The sequence below is a fragment of the Aythya fuligula genome, chromosome 6, assembly GCF_009819795.1.
Source record: "Aythya fuligula isolate bAytFul2 chromosome 6, bAytFul2.pri, whole genome shotgun sequence".
Classification (NCBI taxonomy): Eukaryota; Metazoa; Chordata; class Aves; order Anseriformes; family Anatidae; genus Aythya; species Aythya fuligula.
In genome coordinates this window covers 24,879,541-24,899,937 of record NC_045564.1, presented here as the reverse complement: position 1 = coordinate 24,899,937, position 20,397 = coordinate 24,879,541, and the positions used below count along the sequence as shown (strand labels likewise).

Sequence of the window (20,397 nt, the reverse complement as noted above, 5' to 3'; positions counted from 1 at the left end):
GTTAAGGAATAACTCAGCCCGTCTAACCTTCAAGCATCTCCACCTCCTACACTCCTCTGGGACCCTTAATGATGTACCAGCACCAGGGAGGCACCGCAGCTTCACCTCTGGCATTCTCCTAACTAATGGGGCTCTGTCTTCTTTTCCTGTAGCTCTTTAGGTGCAGAGACATTTCTGAGGCAAGCAGCAGAACCAGCAACAATAACACCTTTCAGGCGGGTTAGCTGGCTGACATGTGCTGCAGATCTCCTGGCATTTCTGTTGGCTGACGGGGGTGGGATTAGGGGATTGCTATATAATGATGATACCTTTTAAGGATCCTACTTTTAGGCCACAATTTCTCTTGTCATTTTGCTTTCTCTCCTACCAAGTTTTTCCTACTAACCAACCCACTATTACAGTGCGGTGGCAGGAAGAAAATTTCTTCATCTGCTGCTCTAAGCAAAAGCTCCTCACTTCAGAGAGGTACACACTCATCAGTCCGTCCTTCTAATGGCAAGCTCTGACAAATTACAGGTAAAAATAATTACAAAAAAAATATTAAAGGCAGTAGGTAGCTTGAAGCCTTCCATGTTGGCTGAAATGTCAATCAAGCCAAGAAATAACAGGCAGTGTCTTGATTTCTATTACTACTGCAGGTGGTACAACTTATAAAGAAACCCTTCCCGGTTATTAAATTAAAGGCTTCAAGGCATGCATCCTCATAGCAAAATTAAGCTTTTATAGGCATGTAGTTGGAGATTATTAAACCCAGCATGGTCTCAGCTAAGAATGTCTAAATGTGAGTTGTCAGAATTAATGCCAAACGGCACATTCTCCTTCCAAACCTTCTGTCTTCCTGTTAGAGGGAAGGGATAAAGTGGAATGGAAACAGAGCCAGGACATGGGTCTTTTTTCATTCGATACATTCAAATCTAGTGCTCAGACCACAGGCATCCCTAAGGACAGTTCTAGCCTTTCATTTTGAAACAAGCTCAGTTATGCAAGGTAAGTGCTGCCCTGGGCCTAGCCCATATTAGCTGAAGTTTACACATATGGACCCAATGAACTCCAGAGTTTACTTGTATTTGACCTTTCTCAGAAGGCTGATTTTTCCAGTGCTGACTCTTTAATTTGGCTGGAAACCTTCAGTGCTGGGGCATGTTTACATTTGCAAAAGTATCTGTTTAAAAACAGTATGAAAAATTAAAACCCAAGGCCCTGGCTTTGCATGTCGGCAGCAGGAGCCGGAAAGCTAGGAACCACATCGCTTAGGGGCGAAACGCTCATCAAGGCCTCCTTTGTGCTCCTCACCTCTAATCATTTCCAGGGGGTTAAAGATCCCTGCTCTCACTTCCTCCGCATTAGGACGGACAAACAGCAGTTTAATAGCTTCCAACACCACCCAGCTGATTCGGTGCCTCTGAAGCTCCCCGAGCGCAGCTCGAGGTGGTTCAGGTGCCCAGCTGCAGGAGCACGGGGCTCCGCAGGAGATGCACGTCTGCAGGCACAGCTGTGCATGCAGGAGACAAGGTGAAAAGAGGCCCTCTGCCACTTCAGAGGGTGGTCTCCGCAGCCTGCTAGCGCTGCTCCGCACCAGGTCCCCGAGGGCGCAGGAGGGGGACAAGGATCAGCTGCACATATGCTGGCGTGCTGAGCTGGAGGAGCTGGGTTTTAAGGGCCTGATCCAGGGGCTCTTCAAATCACTGGCAGTTTTCCACCGAGCTTGATGGGTTTTGGATCGGCTTCTAAAGACGTGGTAAACCTGGTAATGCTTGAGCCTTCATCTCCTCAAAACCAGCTGCTCCCCACCTCCCCCTGACGCTGTGTGTTTTGGAGGGAAGAAGTATGTAAACACTGCGCCGAGACTTCCCTGCCTGAAGGACAGCACGTACTGCTTCAGCTCACTTGAGGCCACTCACAGCTCCCTTCTCCAGCAGGCCGTAACAGCTCCGTGCAGCCAGCACACACCTCGAAATAGCAGAGAGGTTAAATACCCGTGCCTTGAAATTGTAAAGCCATTGCGAGGTGGATGGAGCCTGGCTAACCACTGCGGTATTCAAGAGCATCTCTTCTGGAGTAATTCTCAGCATGGACTGCCTAGCCTGGAGCAAAAGAAGCTAAACAAAACAGGACCAAGGACTCTTTGTGCAATGTAAGGATGTATCCACATATAAAAACCACCCATGTTCCTATCTGGGCTACCTCTGAATACCAGTGAGGCTGCAAGAGCAAAAACCTCAGCTTGAATTGCTCATCCAAGTCTTTCTCCTGTGTTTTGGGCAGAGCTTGCAGCTCAACATGAATACCTCAGTGCCAGCTGCAAAGTCATTATCTTCCTGGGAGCTAGCTTGTTGAAAGCTAATTCAGGCACATCCGCGTGAGCCCTTTTCATTCTTTTGTGTAGCAGTGTAGTCACACGGTAAGGGTGTCCACACGTGGAGTTATTTTGGAATAGCTCCTCATGACTAGTGCCAGGTATAGCCGCTAGTTGTGCCATCGTGTAGGAACACGAGCCTCCTGCTAAAAATGGGAGGACTGGGAGAAAAGCCTCAAAGATCATAAAAAGACCTTAAGGGAGGAAGACAGGGAAGTCAAACGTGAAGGAAGCTCCAGGCACTGCATTCCAGAAAATACAACCTGAACCAGAAGAATTATATAAAGCCCCTGAAAAATCAGCTGATTCAAGAGTAAAGATTTGTGTAATGAGGTGGAGCACACGTACAGAATTGAGGTCCTGCCAGACTCAATGGGCATAAGTAAATTACCTGTTCTGCAGCATTCAAACCTATTTTTGTGCAGTGTTAACCTGACCACACATGAATGCTTCCCTTACTGCCTCAAGATGGTCTCTTAAAAGTTCTCTTAACTCAGCTACTACTTTATGGCATATTTAATTTCTGTACTTCAGCATTTCAGCACTCATGGGGAGGCCAGATGACTGTCATGACTTCTGTAACTGTACAATCTTCTCGCCTTTTGATTTATTTCAGCAACTGGTAGATACTGCAGTTTGCAAGTACCCAACCACTTAGATCTTTTCCAGACTACCCTCTAGCATGGAGGGCTCTCAGTGTTGTATCCCAACAAATGACCAACAGACAGATGTAAATCACTTTGTCACGTAAGGGAAAGTTTCAGGCTGCCTTCTTGGTATACGCTGATGAAATGATCCCTTTTCAGAATGAGACCTACTATCTTAAATCCATTCGCTTGTCAAGGCCTGCAAAGTCAGATCATCCTCTGCATCAATTATCCTGAGATAATATTCAGAGCACTTTCCACATCGCAGCCTGCTACGAGCGAGGTCGCAGTTTCCATTCTGTACGGGTCACCGACCAGAGCCCATAGGTGACAAAGCAAGCAAGGTTGCAGCCAAAGCTCAGAAGGCTAATGACTACCCATGCTACCACCTGTCCTCTCAAACACAGCAAGTGTGGACACCTCCAACGATGCATAAAAGTTACTGACAACTTACAGCATTATCTCTATTAGGCTGGCAATGAATCATATTTTAATATCAGCCTCACTTTAAATTTTAGCTCTCTGTTGTAGGTCACACCACAGGTTAGTGCAATAGTCTTTGAAAATGTTTCACTCCTACCCCATGCTGAGATGTAGAAAAAAAGGCTCCACAACAGAAAAACACCCCACAATTCAGCAAAATTGTCAGGGGAAGGAGAAATCTTTTGATGCGCGGGCAGAGCTGAGCAAACAAATGTGTCAGCACTCAGAGCTCAACTTTACTCAGGAGGCCAGAAAACTCAAGCTGGCTTTACCCCAAAAATCCTCCTACACATGCATATCACCCTGCTGTCTTGTCTTCCCATCACCACCTCCACCTCATTACTGGTATTCTCTCGTTCTTTAACCTGAGCTGTTGAAATCTTTAATTGTACATTAAATACGTCCTAATCCCTACTGCTGCAATATCCAGCTTCATTGCCTTCCTAAATCTCTGATCTCTGCTCATACACATGTACATGAGGACTTCGAAGGCTGCTGGCAGAGTACACTCCCTTCCACAACATGGGTCAACCCCAGCCCATGCCATAGCCAGCCGTCACCTTATCTCTGCCCTCAATATCCAAATCCAATTTCGATATTCTTCCAGCTGTCTTATTTTCATGGTTTTCATGGACCACTCCTCTTACCACTTCTTTCTTTTCTAGCAGCCTTTACCTTCCAGCTGTGTTCCTACCTCATTTCCTGTCCATTCAATTATTTCCATCTCAGCCAACTACAAAACTCCCAGGATGTGAGAAACAATGAGCTAACCCACCAGTGGTGTAAGGGTTGCCACGACTGCTGAGTGCACAGAACCATTCCCTTTCAAGGAGATCCAAGAGGCACAAGCGTTGCCCTGTCCAACCTGTCCAAGAGCACGTGGATAGGAAATGACTGGAAGAAAAAAAGAGTAAGACTTTTTCTCTTGGTATCAAGACAGAGAGAAGAGTCTCATCTCTCAACTACCAAGTAAAAGAAGGAGGCTTTGCTCGTTACCACCCTGAAGGGAAGAAAGGAACTGAAGATCCAGGTAACCACAGTGATCACATTAACCAAGTCATGCTATCATTTAAAATTCTGTCAGATCTAGACAATTTTGTGCCATCTCTTCACTGCCTACACTTCCTCCTTGAACTGACCTTGCTGAGTGTCTTTCATCTCAAGAGAGAAATGGCACCTGGAGATGTAGGCATGGTTCCAAGTACCCAACACCGCTAACGTTGGAGCCCTCTCTGTCTTGAGGAAATCATGAAACCATTTGGTGTCTCAGGTCTTTAAATCGTTAAATAGTTTGGTGATACTGGCTAGGCCATCCACGCCTCGTTATCTGTAAAGCACGCAATGTGCAGGAGGCACTAACTGCTGCTAATGCATGCTGAGCATATTTACTCCTTGTTTTCTAAATTTTAATCATTTCTTCAAAACAAGTGCTGCTAAATTGTTTCAATATGGAGAAAGAAGAACATAGTCCAAACCTAATTTTTGCAAAAATAGAATTATGACTGCTTGTTTATTTACTTTTTTATTATTAATACGGAGCAGCTGGAAAAACACACTCGTCTGTCAGGAAGAACCCAGGGATTCAACCCCAGATAAAGAAAACACCAGATAATAAGCACAAACTGGTGCTCGCTCCCAGTAAGGGACATTTCGCTGTTATGCTGTCCTGGGGGTACCCCAAGGAAGGAGATCAAAGGGCTGTGAGTCACGTTCCCGTTTCTTCACATTTCTGCAGTTCTTCTGTACTTCTAGGCCACTCCTGGCCCATTCTCTCTCTCACTTGGGTTCTCCTCACCTATCCACACATGGTGAAGGGCAGGCAGAAGTCCAATCGAGCCGTACTCGCAGGACAGCCAGCCAGCAGGGCTGTGCCCCACCACAACCTTGTGAAACCACGCTAACCAGTGGCACATGCAGCCCTGCTGTTAGCTCCCCCTGAGCTTTCCTGTTTTCTTACGAATGGTGCAGTGTTTAAGAATCGTGATCCACTGTTTACCGAGATGAGCCCTGCAGCTGTCACGCAATCTCCCTCGCTGAGAACGATAAGGTGAGTGCTCATGCATCACTTGCAGCTTCCTGTGGCATTCTGATCGCTGTAATCCCTCTTTTCAGACAGGAAAGCAAGCTGCATCTTGGCTCCTACAGCCACTACGGTCTGATGGAAAAAAACACTCCTTTGTCATCGTTCAGTCATCGTTCAAACCACCTCCTCCACATCTGGAGGCACATTTTTTTTTCTCACTGTCCTTACGTTTGTATGTCTACATCAGACACATGTGCCAACAGAGATGGTGCAAGATTCAAGACAACTGTTTTCACAGCGAGAATATCGAGAATATTTCACGGCAGGATATTGACAGAGGGCAGAGAAATGATGGCTGAAGTCTCCTTGAGTTTCACGTGCAGGTACCCAGATCTGCCACAGAAGCAGATGTGTCTGATTCTGACGAACAGAAGTTGACCCTCTTTGCCAGCTCACCAGAGACTGAACTGGAGATACCAAGTCAAATGTATAATCTGCGCATTTTAGCTAGCTGGACCTAGGAGGGCTCCTGTTTTCTGCAGACAAAGGTCCCATCGTGAGTCAGTTACAACAATGAATCAGAGCAGGGGCCGTAAAATCCTTAAAGAGTTTTGAAATGAACCTGTTCTTATAAGAATCAGTGTTTTTAAATTGGAAGCTGTCTGATAAGAGTATGGGATTATCAAAGACCACATTTCACTGATGACCTGCACCTCTTCGTTAATGTGCTGTGAAACGGAGCAATCCCTGTGTATAAAACACAAACCAGAATTTTGCAACTCAAGCACTCTCATTAAAAGCATTCTAAGGACTGCCCAATGCTAGCAGAAAGGAAAGGATGGGTGATATGTAAAATCTGAGGGGTTTTGGCCGAAGGACAAGGGTTTCTTCAGGATTTTATCTGGACCTCCCAAAGCTAGAAATGATCACAAAAACCTCTAACCCAGTCCACTGTGCATTACAGATTACAACCTCTCATGCAGATAACCCTGTATCAGGCCCAGGAACACAGTAGATTTCTTAGCCACTTGATTCAGCCGTGTTAGAAGAACAAGTTGACCAGCTGGACCAAAGGTTGCTACCTAGGGAGCTCCCTAGGACCAGCATTGCACAGACTCGGTGTTTTGGTTCTGTGCGCTTTGGCTGTGGCCTTGTTCAGCACAGAAGCACACACTTGGTTCCAAGTCCACAATCCCACTGACTTCAAGGTGCGTGGAAGGTTTTAAGAGAACACGACATTAATACTCATCAGAAGCTTACGTGCTCAGTAAATGAGGTCTGCCATAGCACTGACTCACAGCTTATTCAGATAGGGAACTAGACAAAGTAAAAACTGAAAATGAGGTCTCTGTAAGGCATGCTTTTGTTAGCACTGAAACACAGAAGAAGATAAGCACTTTGCTTTGCTTCCCACCATGTTTCCTTTCTCCAAAGCAGTGCTGTCTGGGATCTGAAGAGAGGCAGCCCACTTCTATGGCCTGCACTCAACTGCTGCACTGGAGGAAGCACCAAGCACATGGACTCTCACTTGCACTGGAAAATCACCTCCCCCTGCTTCTCTATTTGAGTTACCCAAAAACTTTGCCTCCTGAAGCTCCACCACAGTCTTCCTTTTCTCTCCTGCTTGCCAGTGATTCGCTCTGTCTAAAGCCTTTTGTGAATGAAGGGCGCTCTTCCAAGACCCCCTTTCTCCTTGAGGCCTGAAGGAACAGCACACTGAATCATTTCTTCAATCAAATTTCATTGCACTCATTTGTGAAGTGCCTTGGACATCGTTAAGGGGGAAGTGGCAAAGAACTAGCATCATTATTGTTATAATTATTATTACGGAATGAAAAATATATTGAGAGCTGTTGGGTGTAATTTTCAGAAGTTTTGCCTGAGAGCAAATTACTTCCCTAACCACTGTATATTTATGGCTTTATTAGTCATAATTTTTAAACAAATTCTAAATCAGCCCTAAAGAAGAAAATATCAGCTTCATTTGCTACTGTTCCATTTTTCAAGATTAAAAAGAAAATTGCCACAAGGCTTGCTTAATGGAAACAAAATCTAAACTGAAATGCACTGAAGGTCAAATTTCCTATAGCATCCCAATCTCATGCATGGGATACCACCAGTTACGGTCAGCACTCCATCATTCGTTACGTTTGGACTCCTCGTGTGGAGATTCAAGGGCAGCAAGGCTATAAGCTAGAAGAACCATACTGTATTTGCCTTCCCTTTAACATTTAGCCAGATCCACTTCTCAGACTTCACCCCACAACCTTCATCCACTGTTACCTAAAGTTTTGGTTTGGATTCTCAAAATCACACTTGCTCAAGAAAAGTTTAAATCTTTATCAGAATTTCCTAAGAGGCTTTCCTATCTGGCTTTTGGAGCGGGAAGGTGCTAATGTGTTTTGTGGTGGTGTGTTTTTTTTTCCTTCCATCAATGTACAGTAAAGGGAATAGTGTATTAGTGACCAAATCAAAAATAGTGGGGGTGTTTGGTAAAACATCAGGAACCTTCAAAGGGAATAAATCATACCCTATTATCCTTCAGCCCACAAAGTTAAAACGGCTTTTGCTTTCAATACAACAAGCAAACACTTAACTGCTCCCCACAGATCTCAGAGTTTGAAGCTGGCCACATTTCAATAAAATGTTGTTTAAAGAAAGAAAATATTGAGAAAATATATAGCAAGCAACATTCAAGCAACCTGAATCACATTCATCTGGTAAGAGGCAATAATTACAGTCAGTCTGAAGTGAAATCCCAGATTTAAACACTCTCAAATTAATGCATTTTAAAAACCTGAGGCAACAGACAGAACAACTTGCCTGCATTTAGCAGAGATTGAGAAGCAGACAATGGCCAAATGCTGCATGCCCAGAACTCACACCAGCAGCGATGATACAGGCTGCCAAGCTGAGATTTGCAGTCCTGAGAAGATCTGGGATATAAGCTACTTAACCAAGTGCACCTCTCTCCTATGCTTCAGCATGGGATTACCTGAGGTGCTTCTGGGGACAAAGGAAGGCTGCAATTACTAAAGCAGGGGAGCACAAATGATATTCTTTCGGCTTACACAAACTGCCATGACCCAGGGGAGAAAGCACTGGCAGACAGAACAGAGAAGAACCTGGGAGTCTGTCATGTTTTTTTTTTTTCTGAGCACAGTGATTTAATGGATAAAACTAAAGAGAAATAAATAATGGCACAAACTGCAAGTGAAAACCTGTCTACAACTCATTTCCAGTTGAGCTGTGAACATCCAAGTGATTCATATAACACAGATGAGTTTGCAAACTTTTAAGCACTTCCCTGGTAAACAAGCTGAAACCAAACTCTCCACCCATTACAAACTTATATGCACATGTCAGTCATGGCTCCGGCTCCTGAAGCAACAGATCTTATACAGCATTGCCATGGCAGAAGATGTTTTTGGCTTTCCCGAGGGGCATGTTACAAAGGGAGCTCCAAATGTCTTTAATGAATAACAATTTAATGACTAACATAGCTCGATGTCTAAGAAGCAGCTGTATAATAATGATCATGTTAAGAAACACATCTGCATGGCAAGGGCATAGCCCAGTTGCCAATGTGGGGACCGATCTCCTGACTATAAGAGACACATGGAGAAGACCAGAAAGATGATCATAGCTGAAAGGAACCTGAAACATTTTCTCTGGTTTTAGGCTTACCAGTGTGGTCTACACTGGAGCTGTGCTGGGATGATGTAATGTTTGGTTAAATGGGACTTGTACGCATGTGTGCATGCATGCATAAATATAGAAGGATGCAGGAAGAATATTTATGACTTGTTTCACTATTTTTTCAACCCTCTGAAAAACAAACAAGCAGGCAAGTTCCTTAATGTAGCTACCCACTCACAGCCAAACAGGTAATAAGACCCCAGAAACAGGCTCCTGGGAAGTAAAAGATCATTTTCATATTGATCTAACAAGGGAAATCAAACTTTAACCAGGTTTCCTATAAGCACAGAGTAGAACAATCTAATTATGAAAAGCCCACACCGGTTATGTTATTATTGTTGGTGAGCTGTACAGTGAGCATCATGTATAAGCCCCAGAGAAACTGGGGCACCGCTGTGCTAGCTTGGTGCCTTACAGACACACAGGACAGAGCTCACAGCACAAATTCTTAACCTGGCCCCCACAAGCAGTACGCGGTCTGCTGGGACAAACTGTTCAGCCCACAGCCCACTCCCAGCCCCTGTTTCACTTGGCAGTACAAACTTTGATCGTGAGCATGCAAAATAAGGACATTTAGGACCAGAATTTAGGTCCCTGGCTTGTCTAGGCCATTTTCTCTGGGTCACAAGTAATGGCAGGTGGTTTGGGGAATGGCCTCTGTAAGGCAGCAGATGTGTCTTCAGGTCCAAACACAGCTAAAGTAAAACCTTCCTGCATATGTAGACTCCTTTCTACTTAAATGGGTTGGTCATGCGCTGTATTCTCTCTTTTCACCCCTCCCATTGCAATACAAAGAGATGTGTGCTCAAAGAGAACATTGATTCATGCAGGTGACCTACAGTAAACAAGAGAAGACACACGGAAAACAGAGAATTCTCAGAAAAGAAGACAGAAAGGAGTTTTACTTGGATTCTGCCGTGATGAGGATATTAGCTAGCAGACCTCCACCAGGGGTGGATGTTAAGAATATCATAGTCTGGAAAAATACAGTAAAAAGAGAGGCCGAGCACAAACAAGGTGGGAACTGAAGGCTGGAGAACGCAAAGCATGTTCCAGCAATGCCTTTGTCTTGCGATGGGAAGCCTGGGCAGCAGTGTTGTGAAAAAGAAGCTCTTTGACTCTTTTGTGACATAAATTGTTTTGCTAGTCTGTTCATTCTGACAGTACATTAATGCATCCCATATGACTGAATGGTCTGGGGCCTTATTTATTATTGCCACCCATCCACTGAAGGCTGCTGGTGCCAAGTAATGCTCTCCCCTGGCAGCAGGAGCAGCAGCAGAGCGGCTGCTGGGGTCACTCTTGCAGTTGTTGGCTCAACGTTCCCAGTGTATGGCAGGTTGTGATCCATGGGATGATGCATTTGGAGACCCACAGGAAGCCCACAAGCCACACAATTAAGCAGAGAGACATCCTCAGAGCAATTTGCAACAGCATGTAAGTTGTACATTTCCCTGCTGGTCCCCCCCTTGCAGCCTAAACCTGCTTATGTAGAACAGGCTACACTTTTAAGGTAAATTATATGACAAACTGAGATGTGTCTGGAGGTGTGAGCCCTCTTCCACAGAACGTAAATTCCACGTGCAGTGGAAACAAGGTGCCTTTAACTTTCTTTCTATGTGTTTTCCATCAGCAGAGAACACAGGATTAGGCTGTATCACAAACAGTCCTGAGGAAACAGGTGTTGAGGATAACCAATAACCACGGCTCTAACTTGGGTTAAGAGCTTATCATTTGGGTTTATAATAATCTGGGGCATTTTCTTGATGTGTGTGAAATTTCAATCCTTTTTTCTTTTCTATAATTGGGAAGTTCTAATTAACTCGTAACTGGCTTTGCCTTCTATCATTAAAGGCAGGAAGGGAATGAGAACAGTAAAAGGGGAGGAGTGAAAAATTCTTGCCTGATTTCAACAAAGCAAATTGGCAGATCATGAGTGTATTTACACAGCCATCACTTCTGCAGAGACGTACACATACCAAATGCCAAAAATGCTCATCTATTCCCCAAAATCGGGAATCAGGACTCTTAAAATTCCCTGCAGAATGATTTATCTGAGTGCTGGATCCCACAAACATGTACTCTGTGAACTCAAAAAAGTTTGGTGCTCCTGGCTAATAGGAAGAGTACACACTTTTTCTCATTTCTTTATCAATAACATCCTCATTATTGTATGATCTATTTAAATATCCAACTGAGTTCCAACACGTTTTTAACCGCAAGGGTTTCTCCTTTCACCCTCCCCGGTTTAACAGATGGCCAGACTTATTTAGCAATTAAAATCAAGGTTTATTTACCCACCAGAGCAAGGTTAGAGCCAGTGCCATATCATGTAGGCTTAAAGATTTTGCTAATTTACTTTAATCCATTTAAACCTTTAAAGCACAGGTAATGGAAAACAGACAAGAAACCTCTTACACTTTCCAAATGAAGAGAGAACAGTTTCTTCCTCTCCAAAGAAGAGTAAAGCTCTCCAGAAGAACCCTGAAAGGTCAGCAAGGAAGCCTTTGACTGCTTTCTTCCTGGAAACCCTATCTCAAAGGTCACAAAACCACTGCTAAATTGCCTTTAGCAAAGAACCTAACTAGAGACACACTGCAAGGTACTTAATTGCCTTTAGCAAAGAATGTAACAAGAGACGCATTGCAAGGCCTTAAGTGGGAACCAAAATCAATATTTCAACATTTAGGAGGAAACCACTTTTAGCAAGGAGATTCAGCAGCTGCTGATGCTGGCATACCGAGCTTAACGCACAAGGCCAGGGTGAATGCAGAAATAACATTAATACCAGCATCATGAGCTAAGTGCCATGTGGGTGCACGGACGGATTGGACAGACAGCAACTTAGGGGTACACAGACGTTCATGGAAAATCCAACTGAGATAAGAACAAGGGTAATTCCACATCGCAAAGGGACAGTAAAAGGATTGTCCACATTTTTGTGTGGTGTAGCAGGACACTGCAGTACAAAGGCTCCCTCTTACAGACCTTGTCGAGTGTCCAGGTGAAAAACTACTGGCAGAAGTGATAAATACATACATACAAAAAAAAAAAAGGCAACAAAAATATCAGTCACTATAATTTTAAATCAATTTACTTCTCTTGCATTCAGATATGTCCAAATTCTCTCTCACTTACCACTTTATGGAACTGGATCCAGCCAGCCATGAAAGGTATATAAACACTACTGAATCCATTTAGAAGAAAGGAAACTGAGAAACAGTTTCAACACAGCACAAGGTTACTAGGAGGCTGTATCAGAATTGGAAGTGGAGATTCTTAGACCAGTAGTCCCTAAACTGCCTGAATTATGTGACTGCTGTGAAACCTCAGAGTGAAAACCCTGCAAAGCATCAAAGAGGATGTTATTCACCAGCCCACTTGCACTGGCCTGTGGATAGCAGGTGTAAGGAAAAGCACCAATTCAACCATCATCCATAACAACACCAGGAAGGACTTCAAAATGGATCATCCTACTGGAACTTGAAACAGGAATAGAAGCTCTTACCTTCAAAAGCAATTGTGGGATGTTCTTTCCTGACACACTGCTGATGTTCAGCTTCAGAGTATTCAGGTACATTCTGTGATGCTGAGAGATGAAAAGCAAGAAGAAAAAGGCTTGGCAATGACAGGGAAATGGCCTTTAATCTTGAAACAACCATGACTGAAGGGCGGTCGCAGATCTAGCTTCCAAGGTAGGCCCAGGGAGGATACCTGAAACACAAATAATTCCACTTTCAGAAAGATGAATGCTTATCCACAGTGTGTAACATGGGTAGAGAAGGGTGGAGTTCCCCTTTCATCCCAACCCCACTTGTGGTAAGTACACATGAAAATATCTCAAAAACCAGTAACTAAAAAACAAATGACCCAATTTACGACTGTATTTAGGCTTTTAACTTCAAAGAGAGGTGAAGTGCACAGCTTTCTAAATATTTATATGTGTAGCTTTGGGGCATGTGTCCTCACACAGTACCCACTGTGCCATGGTTAGTGGTGACAATATGAGCTCACAAATACTCCAGGTGTAACTGTGTCCCCCAGTGGACACCTCGCTCCCCAGCTGCATGACATGTCCATGTTTAAATGTTGTCTTACACTCAAGAAATTGCTAAGGGCACGCCAGAACACATGCAAGGAATGCTGTTCTAATAGGAGATTTATACATTTTACCACTGCTGTTTTAAATGCCTTGAAACAAGAAAAGCCAATTGAAAGGTGTTGCCAGGAAAGTGCTAATTAAGGTGTAACATAAAAATTAAGAGCTTAATAGGGAGAATGGTGAGAAGAGAGTCAATTGCCTGCATTATCGTGGGATGTTAGAGCTCCCAGACACAAGAGCTGAGCCACAGCTGAAGAGGAGGAGCTCTTCTCACCGGCTAGGAGAGGGGCAAATCATGCCTTTTCTACGTGAGCAGTTTTTAACAATAGAAGCAGAAAAGATATAGCTCTAAAAGCTCCCCAGGGCCTACCGGGCCTGAGGCAGGGGACGGAGGATTAATTAGCCCATGCCACAAGCTCCCCAAGATGCTGCGGCAGCTTAGGAAAATCTGCATTGCCAAATTTAATCCTACTGATGTGCACATTGTGTTTTCCTCCGTAACTTTGTTCAATTATTGCAAACACGTGTTTTCAAACAAATGGAGTCTTCTATCCTTGAATCTTACCTAGTGATAAAGTTGATTCAGATTAAATTCGCACATAATGAGATTTTCAATTCCCGTGGGTGTAGTGATTCATAAGGGGAGCACAACAGTCACCTCCTGCAGTGCCCAACACCTCTATATTTTTGGTTGGAGACTCCAAAACACCTTCAGTGAGCTGAAGTGGCCAGACTGGGAGCCAGTAACGTGAGGCACTGATAAGCAATGGCAGGCTCGTGGCGTGGAGCGAACTCCAACACAGGGGACAATGCTGTGACATCGAGGAGCTGGAAGAAGTTTGAAAAGGTCCTTGGGCACCACAGGAGCAATAACAGAGTGCTTACAGCAGCGATGGCAGACAGCAGGTTTGAAAGATGGAGCCTATGTTTTATTCTTATCTCTATTGCTCTGTGATTTTAAACACTGGCACAAAGATGAGTTGCCAGTGCATCCATTATGCATATCCCCTGCAGTAGCTGCGTACCACTGACTGAAAATAACACTGGCATTCAGAATTTGGGGGAGTTCTTGGGACTTGGTTTCCTAACTAGTGTGAGTGAGAGATTACAGCATTTCACAATTTTTCCAGACCCATATACATACAGATTTTATGCAGAACTGTATGAAAAGCCCTTCCATTTCTCCAAAGGAATTTCTGCAGCACTTCGCTATGGAGCTGTGCTTTGCTTTTGTTGTTGTTGTTGTTTTTAACACAGCAAATATAATGTTAAATTAAAAAATGGGACTGGCAGAAGTTATAGATGTGAAATCATTCAAAGCTAAAGCCAGCACAGCGTTTAGTCATTAAGCACAAGCATACTGCAGGGCATACACAAATGGGTACTGTGGCATCTCAGATGATGGAGATGTTGTGCAAGTCACGCTGTAATGGAAGTTATTGATGATGAAGCATTGGATTATTTTTTCAGCCATTGGTTTAAATGACAGTTTTTCCAGTATAGATCCAGAAGTTAAATACAGCACACAGATGTGAACCCCAGGGACACGCAGTTCTGTAGCTCCACTAATAGTTCCAGAAGAGACAAAGCCAAACCTTCCCTAGATAGGAGATGCTTGTTGTGGGAAATGAATATTGCAAGAGGACTTTTTCACTATCAGATATCCTTGCTGGAAACTGGAAGAGACAGGCACAGAAATCTGACGTTACACGTGCTGTACTCCTCCCAGTGCAGCTGTTATTAGCTAATCCTAGAAATAAGGTACTGACAGACTTTTAATCTGAGCCAATATGGCTGTTTTCAAGTATGAAGCATCCAAAAAATGATCTCAAGTCAGGTGAATAAAACTTTTAAATTAGATAACAGTGCTCAAGGACACAGAGCAGAGCTTCCCCGCAGTCCTCCAATGCTCCTCCAGGGCCTTGTGTGGTCTAGAATCAGCAGATGAGTAAATTCAAGCCTCGCACTCAACAGGGCCATGAAATGAGAAAAAGTTGCATACAAGAAAGCTTCATAATGTCCCACAGCCTATTCTGTGCCAAAGCAGAGTACATTTACTAGTGTTTTGTCTGGACTAGTTGTAAAATGTGCCAAGGAGCTGGATTTCTGCCACTTTCCCTGGGAGATTTTACCACAGTCCAAGGGACTTCAGCATTCCTTAGAAAGCTGTAACCAGTATTTGGGGTAAAGTTCCATCTTCTTTTTCCTTATTGTCATAGGGAAATCCGAAGTGTGCATGAAAATCATGGTTTTAAACTTGACGTGGAGTGGAAATACACGATCAAAGAAAGATGAAAAATAAACAATATAAAAAGCTTGTATCCCTCCCTTCCTTGGCTACATCTTTCATCCAATTACATCCATCAAATCTACTAAACAAAATCTGTGCCATGTGCAGCCCTGAACTGGAGTCAGCGGGTAAATTCCAGCTTGATCAAGGGCAAAAGAAATCAGAGCCCTGGAGCATCGGCTGAACAAAATTCAGACTGCAGATAGTATTGCAAACGGTTACTCCTACAATCTGCCCCTTCTCAGGCTGCCTTGGCCATTTTCTTCTGAATATTTTAAGAGAGGCCCTAACTAAGTAACTGCTATTCCCAGCTGCTGCGACTTTATTTCCAAAAAACCCATACTCACCATATGAAAAAGTGCAGCGTGCAGGAGGAGATCAGTTGTAGGCCAAGAGCAAACTAGTGGCTGTCTGGGAGAGTCTGGCAGCTAGCTATGAAGTGTAAATGTTTTAATTCTGCTGGAGATGGCCGGACTCAAGCCTCCCATTTTGCCCCAGCTGCAGATTTTCACTGCGAGGGCTGGAGCAGCCCTCCGCGGCCGGACCGCTGAAGCACCGCACGTCCTAAGCACAGCCCAGGCTCGCCGTGGCTTGTGCTGCTGGAACTTGTCCTGGTGCTAAGCCGTTTAGACACAGTTTAAATGCTATAAAAAGAGCTGTTCTTATTAAAGTCTCTCTGCTCAAAATGGCTTAGGGCTCGAGAAATCAGCTGTCAAGGTTTCAGTACAGATGAGAGACAAGAGCTGAAATCCCTGGTTAAACTCAAATCCCAGGCAGGACATATCGTTCCCATTCTGTATTCGCTCATTTTGATGTATCTATACCACCTTGGCTATTTCCCCGCTCCAAAATGCAGACACATTAAAAAAAAAGGGATGAAAACGTCCAGCAAGATTGTCTGTCCAAGTCTTTCTGTCCTCTCCCTCCTGAAAGCCCGTGGTGAAGGCCCCAAGACCTTGGGCTGGGGCCTCTCTCCCCCTCTCCTGCCATGCACACTGAATCCCTCTGGCCCTCAGCCAGGAAGGTCAACAAATTCAGGCCCCGCTGGATGCTGTGAAACACGCTCCAGAGAGAGGCATTTTGTAGAGCACTGCTTCTGCCACCGTCCTCTTGTCTCCTAAATCAGGCACAGGCCGGGCCGAGGGCTGCTCCTCCTGGGGGCCGCAGGAGGTCTGCAGGCCCAGTGTGTCACCACAGATGGGAGACGTGCAGCCCTGATGATCCTGCGAGCACAGACCCACTGGCATGTGTCCCCTTCTCCCAGCAGCCTGGCAGGGACAGCCTGCATCCCGCTAGGCCTCGTGGCTTCGCCCCCTGCCCAAGCACGGTGCTGGGGGATCGCCTGTGGTCCCCCCGTGTTTGATTTCGGGGCGAGAGGCTTCTCCGGCTCCCCCGGTATTGTAGGATTGCAACTCCATCGATTTGGCAGGAACTAATCCTGATTTACAGAGGGTAACTCAGATCAGGCCCCCTTTGACTAAAGCTCCGTGTCGAAAAGAAAAATACCTTCAATCAATCTTCAAGGCTTTAAAACAAAGCGCACTTTAAAAATGGCTGTACCAGGAATCCATATCCTGCTTCCCTCTGACTGTAACTATCATTTTGACTTAATAAAACGTGACAGTAAAGTTTAAGGATAAAAGAAAATGCTTCATCTTTCATTTTAAAGAAAAGAGATGCCTTTAAAAAAGGCTAAAAAAGGAACCTCCTGAAAAAGCATTAATTCTCCTGCTCGGGATCTTTTGTCATTGGCACAGTTATGATTTTATTAGAATGGGATACCAGAGAGAAGAAGAGCAGAGGCAAGAGCTGAACACTGAAGTATTCAAAACAGCACTGGCAGAATTAAGGAAATAAATACAAACATTTTACAGCACGGCAGCTCAGCAATGAAGCTACGACAGGCTGGCACAGGCGGCTCTGTCCTAAAAAAGAGAACTGCGAGGCCAACAAAACCTCAGCCCTTGTCCCTGCACCGCTCCGTGCCCTCCCCTCCGGCAGGAATTCCTGCCTTGGGCTGGCTCGAGGGCTGGGCACACTGTCGAGGAAAAGGCACGGCCTTTCCTCTGGCCCTGGCCGTGTCACTGTGCCCAGCCTCTAGTGCCTCTGCTGGGGACACGGAGCAGCCTCGCTATACTGAGCTTTGCCCGTTCGTTTATTTTTGAGGCAAACACACGGGAACTGGGTTTTGTCATGCTGTCCTGCGCCCCGTGCTCAGGGATTCCCACAACAGCATGCAAGAGCCTCATGCTGAACCGGCTCTCGCAACGCCCCAGGAAGAGCGTACCACATTTTCATGCATCTAATCCGAGGGTTATCTTTTAAAGAAACCCTACAGTTCAGCAGCAGGGTGGAAACTGGAGCTCCACGCTCACCGCTGGGCACCCTCCCAGCTCCTGCCTCTCGGCCAGCACGGTACCCACCGCAGCATTGCGGTAGGTTTTATATCAGGAACAAAACAATCAAGATCTCACGATACAGGTCACTTCGTTGCAACCTTTCTGTTATCTAGATCCATATAAATAATTCAGGTAACTCAGCAGAGGAGAAATCAGTTTAACCTAATATGCTGCTTGGTTCAGGGCCCATGAAGCCTGTAGTGGAGCTGAATAGTAATAGTCTACAGCTTGATCTTCTTCAGGCTACATCCCACAAAAGATTGACAGCATAATTTGGGGTATTTTATTTCTAGAGTGTTTTTCAATTGCTGTTCAAACCCACCTACGACTGGTCAAGGTCCCAAACCACAGAAGGCAGTGGGAAGTTCTCATTCAGCTCAGGTAATGGAGACAAAGCTCTTTTAATAAGGGCTTGGTCCAAAATGAGTGGGTCGGTGTCAGGGCCCTTCCCGTGGCTGGGTGTGAGCCCCCTCCAGCTCCCACCTGGTGGCTTGGCCTTAGCAGTGGGTTTGTGGCGGCACCGTCCTGCAAACTGAGCTATTCCTCACCTTCGGAGGAGGCCCTCCCGAACAGGAACCCACTGTAGAAAGCTGTCGTGAAATAAAGCTGATTCAACAATAAAAGCCTGTGTAGCAGAGCAAAAGACGCTGTGCTGCTGGGCTCCTGCCAAGGCCAGCGGGCATAAATAAATACCTGCTCTGCTGACACTCAGCCCTGCCTTTGAATAGCGCTAACCTGACCACACATCGAGTTTGTCCCCAACTGCCTGGAGAGGCTCTCCCCAAAGGGCTCTAGATCTCTTTTTTTACAGGCTACACATAATATAAAGACATGAGAGGTTTGGGGAGGGTTTGTTTGGGGTATGAATTTAGCACTTGTGAAAAGGTGCCTTGGAGTCTGAAGTTTTCTGTTTATCCAAAGATCGGGTTTGGCAACGAAAGCTTACACACATTTATTTTCCTGGTGTTAGGCTTCTGCTGCTCTCCAGAAGACTGCCTCTACACCGGGGATGGAAAGACCTTCCGTTTGTTGCTCACAGACTCGCCTCTCTGCGAGACTGTCAAAGCAGAGGTATTTTTGGGACCTGGACCAACTGTGGAGTTATTTTTCATGTGCTCCATCTGTGAAACTCTGAGACAAAAGCTGAGGCTGTGATTCGCAACAGCCAGCTACACAACAGCAGGACGCAAGGGATGCTGTGGTACTTAGCCCGACTGCAATTCAGCCCCAAGTTTGCTGCAGCCTGGATCAGGACTCAGGAGCTCCTGGCTCCCAGTCAAGGCCTCTGGATGCTCCATCGACAGGGCAGGATGAATGAGGGCAACGCACAGCCCAAGCGGCGAGGCATCCCCTGGGCACCCAGGACAGCAGCAGCACGTTATCGATTTCAGAGCCCTGCCTGCAGCAGGGGAGCATGCCCGGAGCTCTGCAAGCTCTGCTCTTGCTGTACACATGATGTAGAGCCCTCTGCACGGCTGCTGTAAATCCAGATGTAAAGGACCAGCTGTGCTCTTTACATGCAGATCAGCTACATAACGCAGGTACCGTAGGTTCAGCAGCAGAGTAACTGCAACCAGCCCTTACTGCCAACGGGCTCTTTCTGGTTTGAGATTTAGTACCCAAGCCCACATGCCTTAAACCTACAGCTGTTGTACAAACACTACTGCAGCAGCTTCTCTTCCAGTTGCCTCCTGCACAGTGTGGCTTGTACATCTGCAAATTAGCAGAGCCACGGGCCCCACCACCAGCCTGGAGGGGCTGATATACCTGCAGTGATTTCCAGACGTGGGGTGCTCCCCCTGCCCCTCCAACCTGCAGCTGTGGCATTACAGCTGGCGAAACCGAAACACAACAAACTCTGGTTTTGCTCACTAGTAATGGCAACCAGCTTTTGGTAGTCAGGAAAAGAAGTAAACTCAACTCTATTCTTCTAAATTCTCCTGATGTGGGCTTTTATTTATTTATTTTTCTCACAGTTTATTATGAAAACTGTAAGTGCCCTTGAATTTTGAGCTATTAAGAGTGCTAGCCTTTGTTTTATTGACACTAGTTTTTTATTCAACTCTTATTACAGGGTCCACTAGAGACATCTGATGGGATTTTAGTATGGAAGGTAGTGACAGTGGTTCCAAATTGTACCAGACTTCATGCAGGTTGGAAACTGGCAAGATTTCTCTCTTCACACTGTGAGGGCGAGCCAGGGACCACGGCAGTCCACAGATTGCATTGAGCAGATAGGCAACCTCCATAAGCTGTGTCGTGGCCACTGTGGCGACCTTGTGGCTGTACAGCTGGGAAAACACTAAGATGAAATTAGAAAAATCTTATTTTTCCTTTGAGCTGGCGCAATCTTAAAATTCGACTCTCCAGCAGAGGAAAACCCCCTGTGCCGGGGTCA

The 20,397-nt window shown here is 45.3% G+C and overlaps 1 protein-coding gene across 5 annotated transcripts in view; it reads right to left on the bottom strand.

Moving 5' to 3' along the window:
• Positions 1-20,397, bottom strand: part of SEMA5B (semaphorin 5B) — a 254,481-nt gene that overhangs the window by 114,382 nt on the left and 119,702 nt on the right. For all 5 annotated transcript variants that reach the window (XM_032189713.1, XM_032189716.1, XM_032189717.1 and 2 more), the window contains exon 4: positions 12,717-12,922. In XM_032189713.1, coding sequence (XP_032045604.1) covers positions 12,717-12,870 — 154 coding nt within the window. In that variant the 5' untranslated portion in view covers positions 12,871-12,922. The remainder of the gene's footprint in view (positions 1-12,716; positions 12,923-20,397) is intronic.